This window comes from Lissotriton vulgaris, chromosome 2_1 (genome assembly GCF_964263255.1).
Source record: "Lissotriton vulgaris chromosome 2_1, aLisVul1.2, whole genome shotgun sequence".
Lineage (NCBI taxonomy): Eukaryota > Metazoa > Chordata > Amphibia > Caudata > Salamandridae > Lissotriton > Lissotriton vulgaris.
The window spans coordinates 793,686,496-793,711,046 of NC_141687.1; the positions used below are offsets into that span (position 1 = coordinate 793,686,496).

Genomic DNA, 24,551 nt, shown 5'->3' on the forward strand with positions numbered 1-24,551 from the left:
GTCAGTTTTGCGCCGCCGGTGCGTCACTTTTTGTGACGCACCAGCGGTGTAAAAAATGCGCCTCGTTGCGCCATATTTAAAAAGTGACGCATCTAGGTAGATGCGTCATTTTTTAAACCCCTGCGCCACGTTATACCTGCGTCAGGTATAATGTATGCAGAGGGGGCGTTCCCCCGCAAAAAGCCTCGTAATTGTGACGCAGTGAAATCTATGAGATTTTACTGCGTCACTTTTAGAACGCTGTTGCGTCAAAATCTTGCGCCTGCCTCACAGCAGGTGTAAGACTGATGCAAGCCCTTTCACATGGGGCTTTCCCCATGTGAAAGGATGCATTGCTGGAGTTGCGTCACTTTTGTGACACACTCCAGCAATGCGTCACTTTTGCGCTTACAGATACGTCAGAAATACTGACGTATCTGTAACTCCTTGCAACATGATGCGTCATACATTAAATATGACGCATCAGGAATGTCGAAAGGAGTGCGCAGTGTAAAGTGACGCATCGCTGTTTTCACGCAGCGATGCGTCACTTTTCATAAATGAGGCCCAAGGTTCGATCCTGCCCCTCTGTGGGCGACTATATATAAGCCAATGGTTTGTCATGGCTAGTTTTCGTTATATTTTCTGCATAAATTCTAAGACATCCCGAAATAAAGATATGCAGAAAGTGGCAAGTCGACTGGCCTATATATATTTTTTTTTATAATGTGCTTTTTGATTTGCAAAAACGAGAGAAAAATCTACACATGAGATTTAATAGGACATTTATTTTTTTCCAAAGTATATGGTACTATGGAATTAGACCACTAATAGAGAAAAAAACATTTCAATTTTATTAACATGTTTCTTTGAAGGGATGCACTATGGACGTGTGTAGATTCCTTGGCAGGGCCATATGCCACGAACCTTGCTTGCTGGCCCAGAGGATTTCGTGGAATCCTAGATTCCTGTTCTCCAGAGGGTTTGTTAACCATGAATTGGAATTAAAACCATATTTTCCTAGTACAATTGTGGCACCAGCTATATATATCGGAATCAAAAAGATACATGTGATATCATATAAATCTTATACATTTACAAAATAGTCCGGTGAGATAGTCTCTCTACATGACAGTTTTATCAGAGGATGAATATTGGTATTTTCATTCAGTCAATAGCCATTTCCTTGGTTGGCCAGCACTGAATATGGATAGCTACAGGATCATTATGCTGGCCTAAATATACATGTTAGTATATGTCCTACAAGGTGATAATTTACCCACAAGGTCTGTTGTTTCAAGATCGCTTAAATCAGACTACTAGCTTTCAATCCAGTTTGGTGCTACCGCCTTTTTCTGAAGAACAATTGTTTTTTCTATTGTTAAAGTATGAAGAGGGAAGAGGAGCTCCAGATCTACCGAAAGCAAGCTTATATTAAATTCTATAACACATATGAATTAGGAGGAAGTGTGATCAGTGAATTTGCGTTCCCCAAAACAACAATCACGGTATACAAGAGGATAGGTTAGATTGGAAATTGCATCAACATGATGACGTAATTCCCTTATATAAAGACAAGCTGGCCAAACTGAACCTTGTTCCAGTTTTGGATGAAGAAGGCCTTCCTCATTCCAAGCACCAATAACCAAAAATCCGACTACGGCTCTGATGCCTGGCACCATTGCTTTCTCCTGACTGAACCTAGTAACCAGATACAACAAAGGCAGCCTCTTCATCCACTCCCAGGGACACCTTGCTTGTTATGGGGCCTTGCATGGCTGCCAAGTCCTGACAAAATTGAACTTCATTGAAGCTAAGGGCCTGCCTGGATTCCTATAAGAGGAATGAGAGAAAGAATGGGACCCATTAGTCTAGTGGTGACTGAGGGTTGGTCATAAAATGAGCAACCTAAAAGGTTGTTGCTGATTATCAGGATGTACATTCTGCAAACCAATGTGCTAAAGTCCATGTAACGTCCACAGCGGTAAAGCATTACCACTCAAGAGTTGCAAGAAAGGGATTGTGATGAACAGCAGTTCCTGCCTTGAAATGCAACCTTCCCAGCTCCTGCTAGTGATTCAACCTGCTCATAAATTTTTAATTTCCACAATCTCATTCCACCATATCCTCCTGCCACACCTGTCTGACACCACGAACCCTCCTTGAAGGCAGTACTGATGCACCCACTTCTGTAAAGGGGCAAACTTAATATAAGCATGTTAGTCCAAAGCTAACTTTACTACCTTTGAACATTATCTTACTGTGTGAACTTGTGAGTCAAACTGACTTTTAACCGATCCATGAAAAGGAGCACCGAGTGAATGTTATAGAGTTTACTGACTTTTCATCATTCCATACAGGATATTAGAACATTGGAATGTTGGGAGCTCCATTGAAAACAATGGAGTGCTCTGGGCTTATAATGGCTGGTATAATACTGGCCCTACAACATTCCAATGTTTCTTTGTTCACAGCTCTGGCTGTGATTAAAGGCTTCAGGGAACCTGAGGGGATTCCAATCCCCTCACGCTCCCAAAAGGCTTTGTTTTTTTTGTTAGAACATTCTGTCCTCTAGTGACAGAATGTTCTAATAGCCTTATAGCCCTTTGTAGATGGGCTATACCGCTATTAAAGTCCCTCTCCCTTGTTAAAGGCCCTCGCCTTCAGCTCGGGGCCTTTAACGCTGAAGAGGGCCTTTAATAGCCTGTAAAGCCCTCTACGGCGGGCTATAAGGCTATAATGTTGGTTTCCACAAACTTCTACATTAAGAGTTACTCCCACTTACTTTTATCACATTAAATAGAGCTGTTTTTCTGTAGTGCTGCCTTGGGTTGAAACCTACATCCCTGTATTCCTTTAATTGTAGTGATTATTGAGTTATTGAGTGGTTAGAATCCTTGAAAATACATATATCACCAAGGCACATATGTGTGGAGTTAAGTATAGAGAAACTACACTTGAATACCTTTTAATATTTTAGATTAAATATTTTGTCTTCGATATTTGTATGCCCTGATTATCTGGATTTGATATTCAATATGCACAACCTTTTTGGGCAATTGGGCGCAGTACACAGATCTATGTATCTTCTATTCCAAACTTTAGACCGGCTTCCTGAGACATTTAAAAAAAATCATGCTTTGTATAAGATTGTGTTTCATTTATAATTATTTTTTGAATGTGCCTGAGTTATTGAGCAGAAAACATGTAACTGGAAGTGTAAAAATTGTGGCGAGTATGTGATCATATCTCCTTTCTGTATATAGTTGGTCAAAAAACACAGAAGGTGGTCTACAGATGGGAGTTTTGAGGGCTAACAATTGGCTGAGAGGAGAAGAGCAGAGATTTTACGGCCAGATGTATGACAGTTTTTTTGGGGTTGCAAAGGGGTTTTAGGCCCGTTTGCGACCCCAAAAAACGTGTAGCCAATGTACTAACCCTATTTTGCAAATTGCTAATCAATTAGCGACTCGCAAAATAGGGTTAGCGACTTGCGATTAGAAAGGGGCGTGCCAAGGGCGTCCCTTCCTAATAGCGAGTCCAGAACCCATGTATGAATGTTTTGCAACCACAATTGCGGTCGCATAACCCACGCAGGTTACCACCCTTCTCAGAAGGGTGGTAAGGCACTCACAAACGGAAAGGGGTACCTAGGGGACCCCTTCCCCTTTAGAATGCATGCACACATATTTATTAAGGGCAGGCAGTGGTACCAGGGACTACGCCCGGCCCTTAAAAAATGAAACTGAAAAGTTTCATTTTTATTGTTTTAATGCATCCCGTTTTCCTTCACGGAAAACGGGCAGCATTTAAAAAAAAAATCTTATTGACAAAGCGATCCCAGACGTGGTGATCTGCTGACCCCAGCAGGCCACCATCACTGAGAGTGCTAGCCATTCCCAATGGGGTCACAAATTGCGACAGCCTCATTATTATTCATGAGGCATGCAATTTGCGACAACATTGGGACTCGCAAACAGTATCTCCGACATTGTTGTGCATAACATTTTGCGACTCGCAAACTGCAACACGCAATTTGTCGCAATTAGTGAGTCAAACTGCGACACGCAATTTGTCGCAATTTGTGAGTCGCAACATGCTATGGTCGTACATTTGGCCCTTAGTCTCTTAGATGTAAATATAATAAATACCATTATAAATATCTATGTGGAGGAGGTGGAGAGTGAGAGGCACCCTTTCCCCATAGTAGGTCTTGAAATACAACGGTTTCTCTCGTCAGGTGTCTTCAGCATTAAGGACACAAAAATCATATACAAGAACAACATTGCCATGAATATTTTAAGATTGATAGTGATGGAAGAGTTTCATTTAGATGTCATGGACAAATATAATACCTTTTTTCCTTCATGCTAACAGATACAGAGAAGACCCCTCATCCGCTGACCAACACACAAGAAAATGCAAATTATGCAATTTATTCTTTGACAATATTATTGTGATTTATTTCAGCTATGAATAGCATATATATATTTTTAATCTGCATATTAGGCAGCAAGAGAAGTAAAGACAGAGTTATGCAATAAATGCTGCAGCTCAACATTTCCAAATTCCAGTGATCCAGACCATTGTCCATTGCTTCACCAATAATCTATCCTTGAAAGTTAAACAAAACCTAAACATTTTATTCTAATCAGTACCATTTGTTAGCTGCACCTCTAACGTTTAAAAAATCTCTATCTTCAGACCATGAACTCGCACTGCATTATCAAACCATAACTTACGCCCCTACCTACCACCAAAACCTTAACTCGCCCCTACGTGGGCTGTGTAAGAAATCAGAATATTGAAAAATGAAAAAATTAACTTACAAATTAATTAATTAATAAAAATATACTGAAACAAAAAAAATTATGTATCCATGTGAACGTAAAGTGATTTGTAATGTCATCAGAGATGTCACTGATGCCATTTCTGATGGCTGTTGCCATCATCTGTGAGGTCATGAGCAGTGTGAGTTACAGATTTGATGGTAGGCCGCAAGTTAAGGCTTGTGTAGCAGGTTATAACTGGTGAAATTCAGGGTTTTTAAGTTTTGACTATACTTTTACTGGGTTTCTTCAGTGAATATATGCGTATTTACACACACACACACACACACACACACATATACACACACAAGATGGTATGTTTTGAAATTAATTGCACGGATCTGCATTCTGTATAGTTGTGCAGTGAATGCACAGACAGTGCAGATATTCTTGAAAAAGAAGTGCAGAGGACCAAGAAGAACTAGGAGGCTGCGTCTTGATGAAAGGGCATGGACAGCTGAAAATGCTGCAATGAAGGAGGAGACCTTATGGGTACCTTCACTCTCACTGTAAACTTTGAGAATCATGAGGATGTGCATTATTACTTGACCCGCCTGATACTTTGAACATTTTCTTTTAACCGCATGCGCGCTAGCGGGTTTTCCCGCTGCGCACTGAAATTTGAAAATCGCGGGTTACGTGACAAAGCCAGCTCGTCATGCGCGCAGCCGAGGTAACGCCCATGACGAGCTGGCTTTGTCATCCGCATCAAAGGGGTTAATGTAACCATGCTAGGCCTATGAAAGTAACAAACCACCATTATTAAGGCAAATAGAGCTTCATAAATAAGACCTGAAGTGGGGACTGACGACTTTTACACTGTTCACAAAGTTCTTAAATAGTTTGATGTAAGTGATTTTCACATTCTCTAACTTATAAATCAATGTTTTTAGTGCACTTCGGATGAACCCCTCCCCAAAATGGAATATTGAGCTGCTTTTCTGAAAGTGCACATCTAACAGTTATGGTTCTAAAATTTGAACAGGGGGGTGGGGGGAGTTGGTTATCTTTATATTTCTTATTTAATGGAGACTAGATTTGATGTGACAATGTACAGTTTATTCTTGCTTATGCCACGACTGTTACCTACATCATATGCTATTATAATGTACTTTGTGCCTATTCTACATTGCTTGAGTTCTGCGCTGACCGGTTCACTGCTCCTTTTTATTTTCTGTGAAACTGTATCGGTATATCTTATATGCACGTGCTGTTTTGCCTTTCGCTGCTGCCAGGAGTGATGCACAGTTATTATCGACACTGATTATTGCCTTTTGTACGTTGTCCTATATTGCAAAATCAATAAAATTATGTTTTTTTTTTTTTTACAAAATGCTTCTAAAATTAAACGTACTCATGCACGCATTTTTTAGGCATTCACTTTGCCTCAAAGATCATAAGTACTTGTAGGAAGTTGGCTTCTCCAAGCCGATAATCACGAGTACCCATTTAAGACACACGTTACATCGAAAGATTTGATTTCTTTTGGGGTTTTGATGTAAAAGTCTGTTGGTGCTGATTTCTTAGTGCTACTTGATTTAGATAATTTATTAAAATGCCTTACCGGATTGATAACGACTAATGTACCATCATATGTCCAAGTGCCCAACTTCATGCTGCAGTTCTGCTGGTCAAAGGGAAAGTGTGTAACAATAATTTCACAGTAGCTTTTGAAGATAGCCGGTGGTGCCCAGGTGATCATCCCGGTGTAGTCCAACAGGACTTTGGTTTCCTGCACAATGGCAAAATCACCGTCAGCACTGAAACAAAAAATCAAAATCATTTTTAGGATTCACATTTATTGTAGAATAAAATGTAATATATTTAGCTTCCGAACGTAATACATAGAATGCTGTATACCGAGTGCTTAATTTGTAAAGCAATAAGGGCCGGTCCTTCGTAGTAGGCCACAGCAGCTTGGACCACCAATTGCAACTGCCAGCGCTGACAATGACTTTCCCAACAAAAACTACTAACCATCACATTCAAAGATGTTGATTAAGGCACACTTTTGAACACACAAACCTTTGCACAGGAATTAAATGGCAACAACCATTTCCTGTTTCGCACTGTTTGCAGAAGAGAAACTCAACTGATGACAGCAGATACATTAAAAGTGGTACAGTATGAGAGCATTATTAGAGTATCTTCTGAGCTTGTTAGCAGGCACAAACACTATGCTCATAAGTAACTTTATGATTATTACGCCTATAATATTTAATCAAATTACACCCTCACTACATAATGTTTTTACAATGTCATCCTGAGTAGCCTTGAACATTCCATTCATGCACAAGAGAATTATTTGCATTCACCTTTTCACTGACGTATAATGAATACTCTGTTGTGGTACCCTATAAATATTTCCGACTCACTTGTTGTACAGAACAAGGTCCGGGCGCCAAATATCACCAGAGGGAATGCGAATTTTCTTAATGCCTCCATATTCGTCTGGATTCCATGTTAGATTAATATCTCTCCATTTCTGTAGACAATATTTAGTCAATTAAAATATTTACTAATAACACTTCTCAAAATAAAATATTGTATAACCAAACATAAAATATAAATATAATCTCATAACCTAAACCCCACAAACTCTATGCCTGCCTCGAAGAGCCATAATTTTTCAATGCAAATCCCATTCTACTAATGTTAGTAGGTAGCGATTTGCATAATAATCAACGAGTAATTGTGTGGGGTAGGACCATATACTTACTCATGATATGTCCCCTTGTTGCAAAGTAGTGCAAAAAAGTGTAGAGCTACTTTCCAGCACAAAACTTGTTTTGCACTGAAAAGTGAATCCCAATATAACCCTTTGCACTGGTTTGCATCACTTTTGTGAAACAATCCAGTGAAAAGTGTTAGCAACTCTAACCCATGGTATGCCACCTTGAAATAAAGTCATTCAAACTCATTCTTTGTGTTTTTGTAGTCCTACTTTCCAGTGCAGGTTCTGCATTTGAAAGTAAAGTAACTCTGCGACACAAGGCAAATTGGCGGCCGAGCGTTCGGCTGTGTGAGTCAGCCCACCTTACCTGGATGCGTCTTCACCTCCTCTGAAAGCGATCTCATGACGCCCGCAGGTTGAATTGAGGTGGTCATGCTCCGTATGCTTGAATGCTGCGATTTTTATTGAGCTCTGCTAGTTCCCCGAGTGCGATATCGCACAGAACTTGGCGTGTCCCCTTGCTGCACTTACTGGCTTCTTCCTGCTGGGCAGCGTCTTTATGTAGTCATCGCCTCCGAGTTACTATGGCCCGAAGATTACAGCTAAGGCTGCTACCGCAGCCGCCAGGGCCCGATCCGCTGCCAACGCCCGTCTGAACAACATGGCAGATTCTGACTCTAGAGCCTCGCAGGAGGGTGACACCATCGTCGTTGTGGATGGCATGCGGAATCATAACTCAGCCGCAATTGCTGCCTCTACTGCCGCCTCGGCGATCAGCAAACCGAAGTACACCATGCCTGCTCTCTTCAAGAATGCCAAAAGCAAAGCATCGGCCGGTATCAGCGGCAGCCAGGTGCACTCCACTCCACCGCATGCTGCTAGTGGAGCAAAAGCACCTGCAGAGGGCATTATCCCTCCCGTGAATGGGGGGGCTGTTCTGGTTTCTATAACGGAGCAGGATTGTTCAGGACATACAGTACAGCAGGGGGTCACAAAGAGTCCCGTGAAGGTTGGCTTGGAGATTGAAAGTTTAACTGGTGTCCCACAGCCTGTGCTCAGGTCTCCTGCAAGTGGGATTATGGGAGGTGTAGTCTTTTCCAAGGAGAGTAATCTAGCTTCAGATATTTTACATCCTCCTTCTCCTGTTAACCTCCCTGAGTTTAAGGTTATCGCCTCTGGTGGTTCTGCTGACGGGGGTGAGTCTTCCAGGGAACCTGAGGGGGGAGACACATTCTTCTCTCTCTCTGAGCATACAGGTTTCTCAATGGATGACGAGGAAGACCTTGACAGAGATTGGACAGATGATGGCAGCGATGTCGGGGACTGGCGGCTGAATGAGGTCCTTTGCAATGAAGCCTCCCCCCATAGTCCGTTGACAGTATTGAAAGATAATAATCTAAAGAATCAGGAGGTACTTAACAAGGTCTCCGCTGCCTCTGGTTCCTTATCCTGGGACAGTCCCCAATCTGTACAAACTAGTTCATGGGCGAGTACTGTAGCAAGGGGCCAGAATCCTTCATTCAATCAGGAAGAGCTACCGCCAGGAGTGATAACTCTTGCCGTTATCTTTCAGAGTATGATGGCGCATGGAGAAGAGTCCCGGCAGGAGAATGTACGAATGCAGGGGGCCTGTCGCAGAGTTCAGAACTCTATCCGCAGAGTGGCCAAAACCTGTACTGACATAGCTGCCCGAATTGGCGAGGCCGAGTAGAGGATTTCTAACTTGGAGGATGCCCTAGCAACGCAGACTGCTGTAACTGACATGATTGGTGCTCAGAAGGACGACATTCTGTGGAAGCTGACTGATTTAGAAAACAGGGCAAGGAGAAATAATCTTTGGATTTTAGGGGTCCCTGAGGGTTATGAAGGAGGGGATGCTAGGCAATTTGTGGTTGAGCTCTTCACAGAGGCATTTCCCGAAGTAAACCAATGGGATTGGGTGCTCGAAGTGCAACGTGCACATCGGTTTCCCTTCAAACAGAGGCAGAAATCTGGACAAGCAGAGGATAGACCATGAGCAATTCTGATATGCCTTAATAATTTCCTGGCTAGAGAGAAAATCTACGACCTAGCCAGACCAGATAGGAAAAGAGTTGGTAAAGGCTGTGAGTTCTTTGTTCGCCCCGATTTTTGCCCTGCAACAGTTGAGCGGAGGTGGCAGCTCCGTCAGCTGATATCCCCATTCCAGTCAAAAGGGGCTCAAGCCTTTTTACTCTTCCCCTCTAAATTGAAAATAATTTATCAGGGCCAGACCAAATTCTTTTTTTCTGAAATCCAGGCCAGGGAGTATCTGGGTACTATATAGTTAGACGGGTATGGGTCTTGTTTTTTTTCACTGTGGCATTACTCTCAGTGGGGTCCTATGAGAAGAGCTGTGCTGAGCCCATTGCAGTGGGGGTTACTCCTGTATAGTTTTCTTCTTCTTTTTTCTAAGTCCTTAAAGTCACTGCTATCGACTCTATTCTTTCAGTTATAATCTCGAGGGGGTGAGGGGGTCCAGGTGAGAACAGGCTGTTGGCTCATTCCATCACAAGGACCTAGGAATTGTTGCCTGCTAAGGGGTATGTAGGGGGTGGGTGAGCGGGGTGAGGATGGGGGGTAGTTTAAGGGGAAGGGGTGGGTATGGGGGGAGGTGTAAGCTCATTTTGGTGTTGGTTTTCGGTGTGGGTCGTGGCTTGAAAATTGATCAAGATTGTTATAAATTAACTTTTGTGCTTAGTAAAGTTAAAAATGCACAGTCAGGTTTAAGAAATTTATTTTTCTGTCTCAATGGGGCGGGGTAAACTTATTTTAAGTTCATGGGACATTTGTGGGCTTAATGACCCCAAAAAACGCTCGTTATTCTCTAAGGTAGTGAATGTTATGCAACTAGATGTATTATGTATACAGGAAACCTATATACCCTGGGGTAGGCGTGATTGTTTAAAATTGCCAGGTTATGATTTAATTGCTTGTTCTAAACAATCTTCTATGATAAGGGGTGTTGCTGTTTTAATGAAGCGAGGAGTGGGTATCTGCACTAAGGTCCATGAGGACAGGATGGGTAGGTGGGCTATCGCTGAAATATTAGTTGCTAATAGACCATTAACAATATGTACGAATTATGGGCCAAACTTAGACGACCCTGAAGTGCTCAAGCACTTGAATGTTGAATTAGCTATATGGCCCTCTCCTCTGATTGTTTGTGGAGACATGAATATTAACTTGCTGAGCAGTTTTAATCTCTCAGCAGGTTCCAAGTATACTGGTAGGAAACCCAGAGTGTTTAACGCTTTACAAACGTTAGTGCAAGAATACGGTTTAACGGATTTATGGCAGCGGCACAATGAAAATGATGATGGGTATACGTATTATTCTGCCCCTCACAATAAAATGCTTCAACTGGACTATTTCTTTATGTCAGAATAGACAGCCGAAATTGCCTCTATCTCTGTGTCACCCAGAATCTTGTCGGACCATAATCCATTGGTGGTAGAGTGCCCCTGGTCTCATTTAACCAGAGTTTCAAGGGTCTGGACATTTGAAAGAAAACTTCTGTTCTATGAGACATATTGAGTCCACAAGAGAAAGTTGCTAGTCAAATTCTTGGATATCAATAGGGGTACAGCGTCTGACCATATGGTTTAAGACGCATTAAAAGCCACAGTTCGCGGCGAGACAAAGAGTTTTGCAGCCTATCGTCGGAAGTTAGGTCAGGAGCTCGTCAAGAGTCAAATGGAGGAGCTCAGGCCTGCAGAATTAGAACTAATATCGAGAATTAAGAGTAAGTCTCACATAGAAAAGTCCCAGCAGAAGGTTGCAATATCTAAGTCCAAACTCTTGGAGTCCTTTTGTCAGGATCTGGCTATTAAATACCTGCAATATCGCACAGCAATGTTTGAATATGGAGAGAACTCCGGCAGGGTCCTGGCCAAGATGCTCCAACAGAAAAACGTACAGGGGTGTGTTATTAACCCTTTCGATTCTGATGACGAGCTCAGCTCGTCATGATGCACAGTTGAGCTGTGCTGATGACGAGCTGAGCTCGTCATGAGTGCAGCCTAAGTGCATTTTCCAGCACAGGGGGGGAAAACACCTAGCAGCCAAGGTGTTAAAATTCTGGATGAAGCTGGGGTGGTGCAGGACACTCAGGAGGGTGTGGCTGATGTTTTCCAGACATTTTATTCAGCACTTTATACTGAAAATTGCAGAGACACTCAGTGGGAGTCTGATATTGAGGGATTTCTGCTGAGATTGGATACTTCAAAGATCCCTCCTGAGTGCAATGAATGGTTATCGGCCCCCATCTCTTGGGAGCAGGTTGAACTTGCCATAAAAGCCCTAGCCTCAGGACCAGACGCCCTCCCCTTGGAATTTTATAAGACCTTTCTCGGGGAGGTTCGTCTGGACTTACAACACTTAGGGCCGCGCAGAAAGGCACTGTTCCTGACTCTTGGCGCCAAACTACAATTGTGTTATTTAAGAAAAATGGCAAGCCTGAGTTGAGCCCGTCATCTTATCGACCTATCTACTTAATAAATAGCGATAGTAAGATATACTCTAAAATGTTGGCAACCAGGCTATTAGAGGTGATTGTTCCATTGGTATCCTTGCGTCAACATGGCTTTATCCCCGGAAGGGACACAGCGGACCATGTCCGGCGTGCCATCGCCCTTCTGGATTGGGCCCAGGTCACGACCACCCCCCTCGGAATGATCCTGTTGGACGCAGAGAAGGCGTTCAACAGGGTCTCCTGTGGGTTCCTGTGGGCTGTGCTTCGGTGGAAGGGTTTTAGCAACTGGTTCATTCAGGCAATACAGGCGTTCTATACCTCTCCAGTAGCGGCGCTGCGCATTTCTGGTCAGGAGCAGGGGTACTTTGACATCAGTAGAGGCACTAGGCAAGGGTGCCCGTGTTCACCCTTGCTTTTTGCCCTATATATAGATCCGTTTCTGAGCAGAATAGAAGGATATCTGGGGATCCTCCCTATTACACCCCGTCTGGGTTGCTGTGCGCTTAACAAATGTCTTTATTATTATTTAGTATTAACGGTATAGAGTATCGTGCGCTAGCGTACGCTGACAACATTGTTGTCATAACATCAGACGTCCCTTCTGCATTTCCGGCTCTCAAAGCAGCTGCGGAGCAATTTGGATTAGTATTGGGATATAAGCATAAAGTAGCAAAAACTCAGGTAATACAAACACCAAATATGCCGTACTCCGACGCCCCAGTAGTCAGCGATGCAGTATTTTTGGGAGTTAAAATTACCGCCACTGTAGACACCATTCCGGAATTGAACATCTTACAGCTGGTCGAGGCGGTGAATACAATACCAAGTTAGAATGGTTGGATCACCTGCATCTCTCTCTCTATGTTCGTTGTAATGTCCTCAAAATGTTGGTGCTCCCAAAATTCTTGTACCTCTTTCGGACAATTCCTCTAGAGCTATCGCATAAAAGCCTGGTAAAGGCCAATAGGATTTGTCACAGGTTTCTCTGGGGCTACCGTCGGTCCCGTAGAGCAGCAAAGTGGATTTGTCTTCCGCGTGATAGGGGCGGCTGGGCAGTACCTGACTTGGTATATTACTACTGGTCTGTGATGTTGCAATCATTGGGAGTACCATTGTTTGGGGATAGGGTGGAGGTTCAACCATGTAATAGGCCTACTATCTATGAGCTGGGTCTCGGCTCAGGAGCCAAGGGCATTTTAACACAAGTTTTGGAACTGAACTACTTTAAAAAGACCAGGTTCAAGGTGGCCATCTCTATGTTTTCAATATGGCAAAAGATTAGGCGGAAACTATCTATCCCTAACGTAAATATTTACACGCCATTTAAATCTGCCAGCCTCCTGCCTGGTATATTTCAAGATCAAACTATTTTTAGATGGCAGGCACTCGGTATCCAAGTCATAGGGGACTTAGTTGGGGCCGGACAAGTACTTTCCTATTTGTCTCTAAACATCTCAGGGTATCCCCCTTTATGTTAGACAACTACCCGATCTTTGAGTTGATTCAGAAAAAGGCCAGAATCTGGACTTTTTATCAATTGTTATCTAGTCTCCCGGACGATCTCGAGTCGCAGAATCTTAAATGGGAAGGTAAACTTGGTAAGACCGGGGTCAATGTGAGACCAGCATTGGAGCTAGCTAGCAAGGTGCTAGTCTCTGGAAGCCTCCAAACTCAAAGCTACATGGCAGTATTTGATTTATATTACACGCCTGCAAAAATAGCGAAATGGGGATGCAGAAAGGGTGATCACTGTGCAAGGTGTGGCATGCATGCAGCAGATGCAATACACATGTTTTATTCCTGTCCGAGTCTTCGCGATTTTTTGTCTGAGGTCGAGCGATTTATTAACTTAACGCTCCATGTTCCATGCTCATTGTCCCCAGAGATGGTGGTAATGGGGGTTGAAGACTCGGGGGTGTCTAGAAATTCTTGGTATTCGTCTGCCTTTCTATTCCTAGCCATATCCATGATTCGTCTTTGCATCACGTCGCAATGGCTTAGCCCTGAAGCTCCTACATTCATTAACAGGAGAGCTAGGTTGTTAGCTATCTATAAATTGGAGTCTTCAGTATTTAACTTAAACGGTAGGCGAAGGTGGAAGCTAGCATGTAAGATCTGGGCTCCGGTGGAGGGATGGTTAAATTAATACTCTGGATTGTTTTGGTGCTCCATGAACTATACGTTTTTTTTTGTGTTTTTTTAATTCTTTGATTCCCTAGCCTTATTAGCCCCCATTATACTGTCAATTATGATGTATTTATTATTGCTTGTTTTTGCTTTTTTTTTTTCATGCTGCTGTTCATTGTTTATGAAATCTGTACTTCGTATTCGTATTTGTATTTATTGCCATGACCACACTGTCTGATCTGTTTTTTCTCTCTTTTACAATAAAATAAATTTAAAAAATGAAAGTAAAGTAACTCCCAATACAACACTCTGCACTGATTTGTGTCACTCTCTCCCCATGATACGTCACCTTGATGCAAAGTAGTGCAAAAAGGCACATAATACAAATTTGTGTTGTTTTAGGGCCACTTTAATTTGTGGGCAATTAAATCCCAATACAACACCTTGCGCTGAGTTTGCGTCACTTTTGTGATGCAAACCCTTCCAATTGTTAGTAAATCTGTCAATGTGTCCATATTTTCCAAATGGTGATGTTGGACAAGCCGAAGAAATTAATAAGATACATTATTCTTCTTTATATGTGGTTTTTGAAAATATTTTGTAACTTCTGCTTTGCAGTAGAGAGGATTTGATATTTAGCCAGGTCCGGACAACTTACAAATACAGGAACAGTAAAGGATGCAAAATCAAGCGGAAATAATTAGTTTTCACCTCAGGAAATTTATTTCCCAAAGTGACACATGATCAAGTTAAAGATATTACACAATATGCATGCATCTGGGAGGCCAGTGCACTGATTCCACTGCAAGGATCTGTGTTTGACCTTATGGTTAAAAGTTCAAATACTGGTGGGTTCACTCAGCCCTACATCCTTCTTAAAGCAATAAAATAAGTACCATTGAGTTGAACAACAATGAACATTTGTGGTTTCAGTGCCAAGATTCTCTTAAGGGTGAATGTGTGCTTCAACATGTAGTGGGATGCACCAAGCCGTTCACACATCTGGGCCCATCTACCTTCGACCATTAGTTTTACCATCCCTACCAACAAGCAATCTGAGATCAACCAACGATTCCCACCTCATTCAATGTAGGCCAATCTGACTAGAGGAAAGCCATTAAACGTCTTGTGACCACGTATTTGGGGTATCATACCACCCGTATTGAGAAATCAAGAGGACTATTTCCATTTCAAACTTCCTGTTAACAGATGTGTTCTTCTCGTGTCCCCTCTTCACCCTGCTGCAAAATCACCAGTTCTAGACTAGTCATTCACTTCTCAATCTTTCCTGTGAGCTAACATAATGAATTATTAGCCAATTTTTCCTTCCATTTGACAAGATCCCCTCCAACCCTGATCCAATCTCTCTGATTTTCCAGTCCTTTTCAGTTTTTTTTGTTTTGTTTTCATAGTGCTCTAGAGTGGCCATTTGGTGAAATATAAATGCTTCACAAAACTCCTTAAATAAATAACTACATTTATTGTTAAGGATCTTCTGTATATAAATTCTATTACGCAAACTAAGGTGTCACTGCTGTAGCTTGAATGCTATATATTCAACATGGATATCTTCAGCTGATCACCTGGAATATTGGATGGTGAGCGCTCCATGGAAGAATTTTTTTCATGAGTTTTATATAGCCTAAACTTGACCCGAAGGTATCAGGTATCTGAGCGCTTTACATGAGCACCAGTTACGTTACATAAGGACACATTAATTTTTGTTAGGCACGGGGAGATTAAGTGATTTGCCTAGAATCACAGGATGTTGAGCGTCGTTGCCGAGACTCAAACCCAGTTCCCCAGATTTGAGGTCGACCACCCTAGCCATTAGGCCACATCCTCTCCCTGTACAATGGAGTGCTCCAGGCTTCTAACGGTTGGTAGAAGCCCGGAGCATCAAAATTCCAATGTTTGTTCACAGCTGTTCATGTGAACAAAGGCCTCATTGAGCCTGAGGGGATTCCAACCCCAGGGGCAGAATACCATAATAGCCTTAAAGCCCTCTGTAGCAGGCTCTACCGGCCATTAAAGGCCCGCTCCCTTGTTAAAGGCCATAGTCTAAGGCACGGGCCTTTAATGGCCGGTAGAGCCCGCTACGTCAGGCTCTAAGGCTTTAACAGTAATCATTTAGTAGTAGAGCCCCAGAACACAATTTCGGCAGAAAAGAGAAGGAACTTTTCTAGCACCTTTGAAGATGTATACATTTCCCCTTGAAGTTAGTTGTGTGCCACGTGAGGAAGTACAAGGATTGGGAGTTCATAGGAAGGTATATTTGTGGAAATGCAGCTCCAGCATGGTTATGTCGCACAATGGACTGCTACCACGGAGCTACTCGGCATGGAACAGATAACAATAATGAAGTCAAACCAATATATGAAACATTGCCTGGATTTCTATAGCAATCCACCACAAAGAACATACATATTTGGTATGTGATCTGGCAGCTACCAATGGTTTTATTTTGACTGTATGACGCTGAAAAGGATCGCAAAGCATTCCATCTTGAGTTTAAAGTATTTCTCGAATCAATGAAATCTGATGACAGGGGTCCTCATCACAAGAGTCACCAAAATCCAGATTGGGCATAAACATGAGATTCCGCATCCTACTAATAAAAGTGGGTGAGGGTCTTAATAAACAAAGTGCGATAGTCCTTCCATGGTCCATGCCACCTTGCTCCATATTTGGAAGTAAAGGTGATCGACAGGTATAGGATATCTTAATGTGTGGTTGTGATATTCTAGGGAGAAAAAAATCCCATTACCCAGAAAAAATCTCTTTCCCCCTCCAAGATTGTGATTGTTTTATCTTGGGCAAAAGAGACATAAAAATCTTCAGTAATAGACACAACTCATTAAGGATTGAATCCTGGCTGAGAACTGTCAAGTAGATGATGGGACTCAATGAGTGGCCATGCTGGGTCTTAGTAAGCCTCTCCAGAGGCTCATGAGTCACATCCTCTAATAGAGAGGGCTTGAAACACCCCCTGGCACAGGTAGGAGAGTTGGTCTACCAACAAAGCTGACAACGTTGGGATCTGCGACCTGGGTTCATATGCCGGGCTCCAGCAATTTACTGAAAGTTGTGGGATTCTGAGCAAGCCACTAAATTTTCCTAGGTATAAAACTGTAAATATGTGTGTGAAATGTAACAACCGTAATATGTGAAATGTAATGTCATTGTCAAATGCAAATATGTACATCTACCATCAATGTAGAGCACTCCGTTGCTATCCCGCTGGATTGGCGCTATGTAAATGTCATACACAACTAAAGGGAGATCACACAGCAGCACATCACGTTACAAATATGTGCAGTGTAAATGTGTACAGCACCTTCGGTTTAAGATGCTTCTGCTACCAAAAATTGATTTCTGTAAAGCACTAAACCGCTCTTCTGTTCCATGCCTGAGTTCTATCAAATGCCTCAAAGAAATTACGAATCGGAGGTTCATGTGTGATCAGGATTTATGAGTACAATGGAGTAAAGCATGTCGAACCAGAGGCGCAGGTGCAGTGGCAGAAAGGCCCCATGCACCACAATTACGCCTTTTACCACCCAATGAGAGGCCAGGGATGGGGGATTTTCTTTGCTCATATTGGTGCCCACAGCTCCCTAGCAACGTCGCTGTTTCCAATGGGTTTCCACTTAGACATCCACCTCTGAGTGCAGCCTTTCTCAAGCAGAAAATAAGACAGGGCGGGCGTTGTAGCGAACTGGAAAAATGGAACCCCCTGGCCCCCCAGCGTGGATATCGAACTGGACGAGGATGCTAGTTGGATATGGATAACTGAAGGAGCAGGGTCACAGTTACGAATAGGCAGGAGGAATGGTTAAGTGGAGCAAGGGTGATTAAGCCACGGGCCAGGTGTGATTAGAGAGCTAGTCCTGCAAGAGTTGAGAAAAGCGCCACTCTACTGTGTCCCCGCAGTTATTGAACTATTCGCTGACACAAATGCTCAAAGAGCATCACTAAAGACACAAGTATACCATCATGAGCAGTGGCCAACGGCCGGGGGGAAGTGAACTCATAAATAGTGGGAGAGTAGGAATGCAGAACACACTAAGATACTCACTGTGTAGAGTAGGGTCATCAATGGCCCCACATCTCCTGCGGGAGTCAATGAAACCATGGTGAGGAAAGGTTGTGAGTGCCAAAGCAGCCTCAACCTGCAGAAGTTGACTCACTAAGTATACATAAAGTGAAGTACTGGCCCTCACACTAGCACCCAGAACCACAAGACACTGAGGAGAGTGGGGTGAATAGCTGAGGATCTGCCACTAATGCAGTGAGTTGGAGTTGAGCAGTCTTACGCAGATAATACAAGCAGTCACTCCACAACTGACATGCTATACAACTGAGAGACCATTTATTAGTGCCTATCAACTAAATTGCTGCGATTGAGCCAGATCAACGACTAGGCATACCTATAAACTTCAGACCCAGTAAGGGCTACAATATAAACTGGCAATGGTGAGGCACTCCAAGATGAAAGCGGCTGTGAAAGCAGATTGGAGCATAGAGGTGAACAGGACCCTTACTGGTTCTTCCACAATGCTCCAATTGGACCCCCCTGGAAATAAAGAGAATGGACAAACTGGAAACCATATTGGCAGCCACAGTTTTCTCTACAGAGATGCTGACATTTGTAATGTGGTAATAGATCTGGGATTACTCTGTGATTGACCCGAGAAAAATGGTGGGACGTAACGGTAAAGTAGAAACTGAACTAACTGATTTGAAACCGACTACTATAATGTTCCACAAACAAGTATGAGACCTAACTGAGAAGGCACGATTGTTAAAATACAGAGCCAAGGAAGCTGAAGGATGTTACAGAAGGAACAACATCTGAGTGGTGGGCCTTCTTGAGAAGATCAAGGGGAGCTGTATGACTACTTGCTGAAACAATGGGTAGCACAAACAGTAACCTCAGAAGGCCTGTCACAATTTTACATTCCGGAGAGCCCACTGGGTCCCAACATGGCCACCACACACTGGGCACGTCCTACACTAGTTGTACTAAGGCTGTCACACTACCTGGACTGGGACTTCTTGCTGCACAAAGTACAAGAGAAAGGTCATATCAGTGTTCAGAGCAGTGAAGTTATGATCTTCCCTGACTTCACAGTAGCCATCTAGCAACAGAGAGCCTCTTTCATTGAAATGAAAGGAATACTCTGCAAAACAGGTATTAAATACGCTCTCTTGTTCCAGGCAAATTGAAAGTTATAGCAAAAGAGAGAATGTGCCTTTTCAAAGACCTCCAGGAAGTATGGGACTTAGCAGAGGAATTCACTCAACTTGGAAGTGGTGGATTTTGAACACATTGTTGCAAGAACTCTAGGAGCAAGAGAAGCTACCCCAAGCGTACATCACATCTGTATGTACAAGAGTATAGAGAGAGAGCTGTGTCAGCCTCAGCAGGGCCTCAAGAGGACACAACAGTGGGGTACGCCAAGGACATAGCGGGGTAGTAATGAACTCTGTGACTCAGATCAATCACAATGCTCTGTCGAAGAGCAGCAGATACCTACATTGGCTCTGAGCACCACTGATGACATGCTATGAGAACAAGAAATAAACTTTGGCAAAAGAGGCTTATCAATGAGCTCTGACTCCAGTGGACACCATAATGAATAAATTATGAGAGGTCAGCTGGGACGCAGGACACAGTAGAACCTATGCTGCCCCCTAGCTAATTTCTTTCGAAGCATAAAAACAATGGTTGACTAAATTATGGCTAGGAGCCCGTTGCCTTTCAGAATAATATATGGTTACTACATATGTAGAGTATTAATAACACCCAGGGCGATCAACAAATCCCAGCCGGCAACGCAAGCATATTGCACAGATTGCTGTCATATGTTCTGGAACTGGAACTACCAGTTCTTTTTATACCACAAGGAGAATGTCACTAGACTCCTCAGCTGACTGACGTATAGTGCAAATTCCAGAATCTAGTATCCTGGGGCTATTTGTACTCCCCAAGAGTAAGAATGCTACTAACAGATTTCTGGGTTTGTTCCTAGTCTTAGAGAAACATCAAATTGCAGTGTTGGGGTGATCCCGTTGCATATAGGAATGTTGTTTCAGATCTTCGGTCCATAGATAGAAACGGTCGGCTGCCGTGTTTCTTCTTTTTATTACTTCTTAGTCTGCAGTATGAAGGTGTCCTGGCTGTGGGTGTCTCAAAAACCATCAGAGGTGTGAGCTTGTCTGCTAAATAAGCAGTGGTGCTCATCTTGATGCCTTTGTAAATTTTAAATTTGGGTTTGAAGATAATATGGGCCAGCAAATGCAGCCAAGAGAGTTCCATCAGGAAGGGTTGATGTCATCATGTTTCTTCAGGCCCTGAATGAGACATGCTGTGGCATGTAGGATGCCCTTAGGTTGTGTCAGTGTGAAATCGGGGTGGCCATAGTGCAGGGCACTACCACCATCCAGATGCAAGAGTTCGAGGGGTTTTTCTTGGCAATTTGTTCTTTGATGGTGAGGTTGGCGTCAATGATGAATCCTAGTGACTTGGCATTCAGTGAAAGTATGGATTCAACGCCATCATGATTAATTTCATTGAGCCAGGTGTGTTCTGATTCTTGTTTGAGTTTTATTTATAAAATAGCCGGACTTCTGTCCTGGGCTGAGCTTCAGGTTGGCACTGTACCTACAAGTCTGGATGGTGTGCAGGTTGTGTCTGAAGTCTTGGATGTCTCAGGCAGAAGAGACTTTCAAGCAGAGTTTGCTATCATCGGGGTATTAGTGAAGTGTTTTAAAAAAATCTATTTTATTATTTCTGTAAAGAAACAGCATACAAGAAATGGCATTAATCTGTCACAGTATAACGTGGCATCGTCAGGAAGTTCACTGGTATGTAAAAATGTCCCATAAACAGCAACCATCAGTCTCATCACCAGCCCCGACCATCACCCCCCAGCCCAGCCTATACATATCTCCCCTCTGTCTAAGAGCTCAGCCACCTGGGTACTGAACATACTTCCATCAGACCTCCTGCTCTCTCAATTCCAACCACGGACTCCATACTTTATCAAACTTCCTCAGACATCCCTGCGAATGATACACTGACTGCTCTGCTAGAATCAACCAGTCCATGTTCTGTGTCCTTCTGCTCGAGCACGAATACCTCTCTGTGCCCCATGCCTGAACAATATCTCTCTGAGCTTCCACCACTGCAATAGTCCAAAAAAGGAATACCGTTACAGCGTCTTTTTCTCCCCATATTCTCAGGCAAACCAATTGTGTCAATAAATCAACCCGGACTCCCACTACATGTTCCATATGATCCTGAAGGGTCCACCAATTTGCTCCCAGCCTCTGGAAATGTCATAATGTATGTAGCAGGGTCCCTCTGTGTCCACATCCCCTCAGGCATCTGTTGGTAGGGATTCTGCCCACGGCATACAGTCGTGTGTAGTATGTCCTGTGTAAGATCTTAACCTGAGTGATGTAAAAACCAGCCCGGATCGTCACTTCCCTCAGGTATCTTCATGCCGCATCCCAATCCAACTCCTGCAGGACTTCTAAGTCTCACTCCCATCTGTCCTTCGACCCCTCCAATTGTTTCATGCAGTTCCCGACTAAAGTGGTATAGATGATGAATATCATGTGGCGGTGAAGTCGGCTGTCTGCTGCCTATACTCTAGAGGGGTTTCTTCCACTAGTGTCTCCAGTTTCCTAATTCTTCAGGTAAGGGCATGCCTTATCCGCAGATATCAAAATCTCTGGAACACTGCCATATCATATTGCTCTGTAGGTAGTCAAGGGAAACCATCCCTGACTGCTCCCATAAGTCCCCAACTTTAGATATTCCAATCAGATCACACTGACAGAATCCCACTATGCGCTGTAGATCCTCCAGCGGATCTGCATCCCACAGTGGCATTTCCATGATAGCTTTCCCCTCCCATCTGAGTGCCTTGCTCGCCTTCTTCTATGTTTGGATCACCACTGCCACGGGTGCCAGCCCCACCAGCATCTTCATGTGGCCATACAGTGCCTGCAGATTGCCCCGTTGAGGGAGCACCCTTCTGTCCACCCTAAAGTCTGGGTCATGCTAGTCACAAATGCCCATTCATTTACCACCAGCAGGCACACCTCCCAGTAGTAGAGCTTCAGATTGGGCAAAGCAATGCCTTCATCATAAGGCCCTCTTATGAAGTGCTATCCTAGGCGAACCCCCATCCCATAGCAATGTCCTAGTAATTGCTTGCACTGTCCGAAAAAAAAACCCTCAGGGACAACTCACAGAGTACATTGAGAAATGTAGGCAAATAAATAATTTTGTAGAAGGCCGCTCTACCAATTAAGGAAAGCGGCAGCTTCCTCCATCTGGCCACATCCTCACTGTAATGGCCAAGTAAACCCTCCAGATTCTGAGCATAAAATACCCCAGGGTCTCTAGTGATAAGGATGCTGAGGTATGGAAACCTGGTTTTGGTCCACTGCAAAGGGCAATCCCAATCCTCCTGTGGACGCCAACCCATAGGTGAGTATGCCACCGACTTGTGCCAATTTATTTAGATATCTGAGTATCTCGTAATTATATTAAGGATTTCTAACACCCAGGGAATGGACAGCAGCAGATTAGCCTGGTATAGCCGCAGGTCATCAGCACACAGGGAGGTCACATCCTCCCAACTGGAGTCCCAGCGCAAGCCCTACAACATGGCATGCTTTCTGACCAATTCTAGTAATGGCTCGATGAAAAATGCAAACAGCAGGGGTGAGAGGGAGCAGCCCTGCCTGGTACATCTCCCCAGCCGAAGTTCCCTTGACAGCATCCCATTAACACGCACTCTAGCAAAAAGTGCGAGCAGGCTAACCCAGGACAGACATATCTTCCTGAACTCCATTTTTTCCAGCACTGCCATGAGGTATGGCCTTCGAGTGCAGCGAATGCCTTTTTGGTATCAAGGTGCAGGATCACCACGGGCTCTGCAGAGAATGCCATATAGGTGCGTCAGATTATGTCACATGGTATGAGGCAGCATAAACCCGGACTGGTCGCTGTGGATCAATTTCTCGCATACCTCGTAGAGACGGAGGTAAGGTCCTGCACCAGAAGTTTCGCCTCTCTATTTAAAAGGGAATTCGGCCTATATGAGACACAGTTTTCTGATTTCTTCCTGAATTTGTGTATTTAGGGCAATGTGGGCTGTATAAATGTTGGGGGTAGGACCCCGGCCTCTAACGCCGCCTGATAAATAAGAAGAAGTTGTTCCTCCAACGTCTACCCAGCCATTAAAAAATATCTACCGCCAGGCCATGGCGTTTACCCCCCTTGAGGTGACTTAAGCATCTATGAGTTCAACCACCTAGAGCGCCCTATCCAACGCAACACTTTTGTCTAGTGGCAAGTCTTAGGAAGTGAGATTAACCTCTAGCCTCAACAGTTCCTCCAGATGGCATTATTGCCAAGTAGAGTAGAGGGCCTCCAAGTGTTCCGCAAATTACTCCACTATTTCCGGAACCAAGTCCACTGTGTGCCCAGCTGCCGTAACCATCCTCCGCACCCACCACTGACCCTCCTCACTATGTGTCAGCCACAACAGCAGTTTCCCACCCTTATTACCCACCTCGAATTGTCTATGTTGTGTGGCTCTAAACAGTTTCCTTGCCTCCTCTTCTTCAATCTCCCTGTACTCCTCCCGCAGGATCAAGAGGTGATGTGTCAGTGTTATAGTTGGAATTGCCAGGTAGTCCTCTTCTGTGAGCAACAAGCATTGCTCCATACCATCAGTTTAATAGTCACCTCTCTCTTACACCCTGTCGAATTGCAAACCTGCCTGGGAGGTGGAGGATGCTTATGAAAATTGCCTTTTGTCAGGATGCCTAGCCCTCCAGCGGCCTTGCGTCCCACTGTCCAGGTAAAATGATGCAATCTCTGATCCTTGCTCCCCGCAGTGCCTGCGGCAGTTAATCTATCTAGGTCAGCGTTTATGGCCAGATTAAGGTTTCTGGGTAAGCAGAAAAAGCGGGTGAGGCCTGAATGATTCACCGTTCCATCCACTCTAGAGCATGGGACTGCAATCACGGGGGACATACCAGGACACCAGTGGAATTGTCTCCCCATTCCATTTCTCCAGTATGGCTGCATAGCAGGACTTTGTGTCAGTCCATATCTGTGTCACCATCAAGGGAAAAGACCTACGCACCTGGATACCCACCCTGTGGCATCAGATGTGAACCTAAAGTGGGCCAAAGTCTTGTAGCAGCCCTAAACCAGGAAAGCACAATTGTTACCCTTCAGGTGCATTTCTTGTAGGAGCAAAACATCTGGGTTATGCCTATACAAGAATCTATGTACCAGCTGTCAATCTCCCCGTAGATGTCAATATGAACTCCTAATCCCCCCAACTTCCCTCACCCGATTACCTCATGCACTGGGTTCCAAACTACCAAAACCCTTAATGCTCGAGGGTCTGTCGCC

General features: G+C 43.8%; 1 protein-coding gene across 1 annotated transcript in view; it reads right to left on the bottom strand.

Moving 5' to 3' along the window:
* CHRNA1 (cholinergic receptor nicotinic alpha 1 subunit) overlaps nucleotides 1-24,551 on the bottom strand; it is a 171,789-nt gene that overhangs the window by 81,947 nt on the left and 65,291 nt on the right. Inside the window, exons 4-5 of the mRNA XM_086956170.1 lie at nucleotides 7,184-7,293; nucleotides 6,373-6,568 (exon numbers count right to left, since the gene is read on the bottom strand). Of these exons, the coding sequence (XP_086812296.1) occupies nucleotides 6,373-6,568; nucleotides 7,184-7,293 (306 nt within the window). The remainder of the gene's footprint in view (nucleotides 1-6,372; nucleotides 6,569-7,183; nucleotides 7,294-24,551) is intronic.